The 6,804-nt window shown below is 39.6% G+C and overlaps 1 protein-coding gene across 1 annotated transcript; it reads left to right on the top strand.

Annotated features, from left to right (window-relative positions):
* The first annotated feature begins 431 nt into the window (after positions 1-431).
* LOC109953360 (5-hydroxytryptamine receptor 3A-like) lies at positions 432-3,509 on the top strand. The gene is made up of 5 exons (XM_020588827.1): positions 432-436; positions 1,241-1,410; positions 1,697-1,845; positions 2,330-2,540; positions 3,364-3,509. Exons 1-5 carry the CDS (start codon positions 432-434, stop codon positions 3,507-3,509), a joined length of 681 nt encoding a protein of 226 aa, XP_020444483.1.
* Positions 3,510-6,804: the final 3,295 nt, after the last annotated feature.

A 6,804-nucleotide genomic window follows, 5' to 3' on the forward strand; every position in this document is an offset into this window, starting at 1 on the left:
GTGGTGTGTAGCTAAAAACATTCTCACGACCTCTAATACATGTCGTGACTGAACATGGGAACATTATGGCTAAGTCTACAGTTCTACACGTCATAATAATAATATTAAACATCCTGTCTGCTGACAGTCATCAACTCTTCTCTCTAGTTATCCTTGACCAGATGTACCCTGTAGAAACTCATAAGCATGACTAAGCATTTAACAGTCTAACTAGACATCCTATCTCCACTAAACATTTCTAATACATAAAGTATCTATCCAATATCTATCTGACTAAAAATACCTAACAGTGCATTAACTAAGATTTTAAATATTTCCTGATTAAAAACAAAGGTGAAAATGGGATAGGAATTGGTGTCTCACAGCCATACTACCCTCCTTCTTTCTACAGTTTTTTGTTGCTATTCCAGTTTCTCTACCCTGTTGTCAAAATGCGGTTCGTAAATTCGCCCTGCCTGCCACCTAGCCAAGATTAAAATAAGCACTTTTTGGGTAGTCATTAGTAGTAATTTCAAAGAGCCAGCTGGGGAGGAGCTCTCGGCAGCTAAAAGTCTGAACCAGTGGCTGCCAGACTGAAGAGGTAGCATCTCTTGCACAGAGAGAGTGGGGCAAAGAAAGAGCAAAAACCAGGGTTAACATCAGTTTGGCGTTTTGACATGGAGAGAGTTCAAATCAGCCAAAGGACACAGATTTGATTCAGATGTGGTGTTATTCCCTCTGGCTGTGTTAGCATTGAAAGCTAATGTGTTTGTTTTGGTAACATTACCGACCTAGTATGATCATGATTTTACTGTTATATTGAATAAATGTGATTTTAATTTGGGAGTAACTTGAACTTTGTGTAACATTAATGCTTTATGTCACATTAGCAGTAAACAGAGCTTTCTACTGGACTGACACATTTACTCATTAATCAGCCAACACTAGCTTTGTACTGGTTGCTGTGTTTTGTACAGTTTGCCACAACCAGACAGTTCACTTTAGGAAACAGGACGAGGACAGGTTTGGACAGTTTGTTTTGAGTCTCACTAGACACTCAAGCGGCTGAAATGAAATTAGGCAGTGTAGCTTTAAACACCACTAAAGCTTTTGCTTCACTGAAGAGACAACAAATATCTTTCTAAATCTGTGTGGAGTGATAAGGAGACAAACATTCCTAAAATTAATACATGAAACAACATAAATTGCAAATGATGTTATGTGTGTTTCTGTGTTCATGTCTCTGTATGTTTTCATACAGGACAGAGAAGGACAAAGCCCCTCCTAGTCCTTATCTCACCATCTGCAGTAACAGTAATGTTGAAGTCAACAATGACCAGGTGCTGGTCACCACCTGCAGGATGCGCACCTATATTTTCCCCTTTGACATACAGAAATGCAGTCTGTCCTTTAGGTCTGTCATACACACTGGTGAGTGTGAGGCGATGCATTTTAAAAAATATTTTTATTGTCACATCACTATATCTTGTGTCCAAACACAAACTATAAGCACAAATCATTGTGCAGAGTTCCTCCCTCTTGCAGATTTAACTTCTTAAATTTACTTTGACATAGCCTGAGGCAGTTAGCCACCGATAGACAAGAGGAAACACCTGCATTTATGATAGTCCCTCAACTCAGTCCACCACCTATCATCCACTGATTCCTTGTTACTTTAGTAAAAACAACCTCATAGTTCTTTCATCCTCCACCTCAGCCAATGAAATTAAGCTCCAACCAATGGACAACTCTTTAGAGGCCACACGGGGGTCTCGTGAAGTGATGCAAACCCAGTACGAATGGCTGTTCATCAGCATGACAGTCATCGTCAGCAATATGTTGAACCAAGATGTCATAATTTACACTGTACATATAAGTAAATACAGATGTACACATGTAGAGAGTAACTGTATCACTAAGCACTTGAATTAATTATAGATTGAGGTAGCTGTACTTGAGAATTTCCATTTTGAAAGATTTAAAACTATTTCTTTTGTTCTGCATCTTCCTGTTTGTTTTTCCCTTCTTTCCTCATTTCTATTTTTCTGTCCTTCCTTCCCCAATCCTGCCCTGTCCACCTTTCCTTTTTTGTCCCTCTGCTCACTCCTGTTTCCTTATTTATTTCCTTTTCAAACTGATCTACAATGTGAAACCTGTCTGCAGTTCTTCCTTTCTTAAACATTCAAATCTAAGACCTTTCCACTGTATTGTAGACTGAAGTCGGTGCTAACAGCAGCCAGAGGAGATTAGTGCAGATTACTTTGTTACTCCATTTTGTCTCAGTTGTGTTTCTCAGACATGCAGGAGTAGCTATATGTCAACCACCTGAACTTGAAACATCATTCCACAGATCACCATGAAGAGGAGGTCAGTTCTCTACATTGTCAACTTCTTGCTGCCTATCCTGTTCTTCTTGTGTCTGGACTTGGCCTCCTTCCTGATCTCAGACAGTGGGGGCGAGAAGCTCAGCTTCAAGGTCACAGTGCTGCTTGCTGTGACTGTGATGCAACTTATCCTAAATGAAATCCTGCCTTCATCATCAGACAGGATTCCACTTATAGGTACAGTATCTCACAGTCTTTTCTTCATCACAGTCTTTTCTTCAAATGAACAGGAATAGCACATACAACCACAACCAGTTGAAGCAGAAGGTTGCCCACCAAGAGCTCGGGTCTGTCAGAGGTTTCTTCCATTAAAGGGAGTTTTTCCTCCCTGCTGTTGCCAAGTGCTTGCTCAAGGGGGATTTGTTGGGTTTTTCCTCTATAATTTAATAATAATAAGCTCTAGACCTTACTGTGTAAAGTGTCCTAACATGACTTTTGTGGAGATTTGGTGCTATACAAATGGAATTGAAATCGAATTGAAATTATACAGTTACACTTTAAATCTGTTGTTGCTTCCGGGGATGTTCATGTCTCTTTCTGGAAGAGCTAACCCCTCTTACTCCCATACTGTAGCTGGCAGAAAGCTCCTAAACTGTCCATCCTGATTGCAGCTTGTCATCACCGGCCCCTGCTCCCATTGCCTGTTATTGCCTGCTGTTCAGGCAAGGCCCAGTGCATCTCAAAGTACCCATTAGAAAGTGCAAAAAAGAGTACCAGCAGCTTGTGAGAACTGTTGATATGCAAGAAAAAGTCCCAGTAAGAGTAAAATGTAGAAGTGCCAGTACTGCATAACGGTGCGCACTGTCCCACTTCAAGCACTGGGGGCAACATATGTATAAATCAAGAACAGTAAGGGGCCGAGAACAGAACCCTGGTGGACTCCACAAGTGATCGCTGTGCTAGCAGAGGAGGCATTCTCAACAGATATAGAAAAGGTTCTGTCTGTTAGAAAATATCCGAACCATTCAAGGGCACTAATGATGCTGCCTGCTCCCCTCAGCGGCCAACTGCATTGGCATTTTTGCTTTGATGATGCTCAGCCTCCTGGAGACAATTTTGGTGATGTACCTGATGGAGAAAGACTCTGCATCACAAGACAGTGGTGCAGACAAAGGTGGAAGCCTGAGTGAGGACAGTAACTGTTAAGGTTAGCCTCCCTCGCCAGGAGGGTGAGTGCCATGACTGTCACAGAGGTGAGACCAGGAGCCAGTTGCACCAGCTTTTTGTAAATTGAAAATAAGTCATTTGCCTTTAGTGGTTGGTTACTGGTCCTTATGCAGAGATTAGTTACTGTGTTTACTGTGTGACTGAAGAGGTAGCCAGTATGGAATATGGTGGACAGTCTGACCTGACACTTATGTCCTCATTACGAAACACAAGACCCCAACATTTTTTAAAGAACATCCAGATATCTCATACATGCACATTACATTACATTTAATAGAAAATATATCAGGGTCTCGTGTTTTGTAATGAGAAAACACATCACCCATTGTAGTGGTGCCTTTCAGTGATGTGTTTTTAATTCTTTTTGAACAATAGAGGTCTATGGCACAGACGAGTAAGACAATCCAGTTCTGACAGATTGACCAACAATAATCGTGAGTAGAGACAATTCATTGTCTCTACTCATCTGTAGGGGGAGTTTTGAAAATACTGTTAATATATAAAATAACCAGCTTTAGCCTTAATGATATACACTGGGAAGAGTTTAGGTATCTTATAAAAACAAGATGTCCATTTAATAACTTTAGATCCCATAATCAAACAGTGCTGAAAGCCAGAGCCATAGAGGCTGTTCTTCAGTTTCTTTCACTGTTTTAATTATGTCTTTTAGTTATTTCTTATAATTAATACATACTTGTTGTGTTATTGTAAATTTGGTGATTAAAACTTTCTTTCAGTGTTGCACAAATGGACTCAATGTGCATGTATCTACAATGTGTCTGCTGTTGAAACTCCATCTGAACTGTTGCCTGTGGCTAATGAAAGCTATTTTGAAAGCTATTTTTTCCAGCTCTTTTAACCAGGAACTCAGAGAGATGAAGCGGACCACTTGGATATATAAAAAACCGTGCTGGTTTATTCAAAGGATCACAGGTAAAATTAACATTACACGCCCAGGTATCTTCCACCTCCAATACTGCGTGCAGGCAGATGAAGAATGAAAGACCCTGAACCACAATAGTCTATACATTTTATCACTTCGGTTGGGCTAGCCCCATACTACACAGGGACGTCAAACCGTGGCGTCACCTGATATGCCAGCTTTACAGCGGGCCGTAGCAGTAGTCAAAACATGGAGAGAATCAATGTGTATGAGTGTTGATTAAGTGGTGTGTATCTAAGAACATTCTGACATGACATCTAGTGACATGTCATGACATTACACATAAGAAAATATTATGATTACAATTACGGTTACACATATCATAATAATAACAATAATCTTCCTGCCTGCTGACAATCAAACTTTTCTATCTAGTTATCCTTGACCATAATGCACCCTGCAAGAAACTCATGAGAATGACTAAGCATTTAAACTAGACATCCTGTCTCCACTAAACATTTCTAATACAACAAGTATCTAACCAATATCTATCTGACTAAAAAATACCTAACACCAAAGAGGTTAGAACTGGGTTGCACCTTTACTTCTAATCACAACACAACACGCTGAATGTCAGATGTAATAACAGACAGTTTTGCAGTCCATAGTTGTATAAATAGCTCCGCTAAACTGTTTTTGTAGGGCAAGAGTACCAAATCGATAGAGGAGTACGATGCCTTGGAAAAGATCTCAGGTGATCTGAGGGAGATGGAAAAAACAATGACTCTGCTGCTCAACAGCCGGAAGGAAGCGGAGAAACCCGGCTACTGGACCAGAAGGGCTAAAAGACTCAACAGGATTTTCTTTATTTTCTACATCATAAAGATCAGTCTGTTTTTAGCCTATATCTGTATACAATGGAATGTATAATACAAACATCTTCACTGATTCATTCATTCATTCATGAATGAATGAATAAACATCTTGCAAACCTAAATTGTGTTACGAACCATTCAAACATTGCAACAAACTTTAAGTCTAAAGTTTTAATTATTTTCAGATTTGCTTTACTGCTACAAATTCCCACTGTTCTTTTTGAAATGATTAGTACTGACTGCCGATGGCAGCAAACATACTGTATTGCCTACTCACCGAGGAAGTGGTACAGTGTAATTAATCTGCATATGTTGGCAGAATACTTGACTAGAAGAGGTTTGGTGATGTAGTACCTGCACTTGCAAGGCTGACTGTTGAACTGTTCAACCTAGCAATTTATCTGGGCTAGCACTAGTCAGCCACAGTCTTGATTGAACTTGTAAGTTTGCTCAGTTGCCAATGGGACTAAGTTCACACAGTTTTGATCATTTTTCTGACATTTGTTTTTAATAAGTTATTTGATTATATAAAAAGAATTTGATGGTTTAGACTGGCAGTCTGATACTGCCCTTTCACTTCTCGTTGCTACTGCGCAGAATCTGGTTACAAAGTGCGTCACAAAATCAGAGATGGCTGGTGCCATATTTGCAATGTTTTGGCTTCACTTCTGCATTATGGCAGGAAACGGTGATGCATGGTTCAATTTTATATAGCCTACACCCTCTACAATTAATCTCTGCACTTTCAATTAACTCCCAATGTAAGTGCCACTTGGTGTCATCAGGCTGTTAGGTAATTTCTTAGTTAGATAGATATTGATTAGAGATCTGTTGTATTAGAAGATGTTAGTGTAGCCAGGATGTCTTCCTCAGGCTGTTAAATGCAAGGTTAGTTAAAGCAGAGAAAGGCTGCAGTCAGGGACAAATATATTGTATAGCAATTCTTGGTTCGGGGTCTTTTCTGCTTCCGGGCTGCTTGGGCAGCCTGGGGGTTGGAAGATCTCTGGAAATGTAATGTTAATTCTTGCCTGTGACTCTTTAAATAAACCAGCACGGTTATATTTTTTATATACTCAAGTGGTCTGAGTCGTCCCTCTGAGTTTCTGGTTTGAAAGAACCGGACGAGGCTTTATAATAGAATAGAGCCTTTAAGGCCTTTAGAGCAACTTGTGGAGCTGCTCACAGTGCAGCCAAAAACTGAGCTGAGAGGATTGTTTTTTTTCTTTATTTTACACTTGTTGATAGGCGAAAATCATCTGTGAAGTTAATTATTAAATTTAGTTAAAACTGCCACATACAGAAGCGTTTAAAGAATGTAAACGCTTTGAACAACTTGTGTAAAATGATGTCCATAAATAATATCAAAAGTGAGGTTTTATATAAAGAAAATCTACATTTCCAACTCAAAATTCAAAAGCAGAAAGGTCAAAGCTCTATTACAGGGAGATGAACAGACAACTCGCCATCAAACAAACTTTTATTGAGGAAATGTACGCTGCTAACAGTCTGTTAGCAG

This window comes from Monopterus albus, unplaced genomic scaffold, assembly GCF_001952655.1.
Source record: "Monopterus albus unplaced genomic scaffold, M_albus_1.0 scaffold639.1, whole genome shotgun sequence".
Lineage (NCBI taxonomy): Eukaryota > Metazoa > Chordata > Actinopteri > Synbranchiformes > Synbranchidae > Monopterus > Monopterus albus.

Excerpts from the sequence above, each read along its gene's own strand:
- LOC109953360 (XM_020588827.1), top strand. Across the intron at positions 1,846-2,329 it reads AAGATGTCATAATTTACACT|ATCACCATGAAGAGGAGGTC; the intron begins GTACATATAAGT and ends ATCATTCCACAG. Across the intron at positions 2,541-3,363 it reads AGACAGGATTCCACTTATAG|CGGCCAACTGCATTGGCATT; the intron begins GTACAGTATCTC and ends TGCTCCCCTCAG.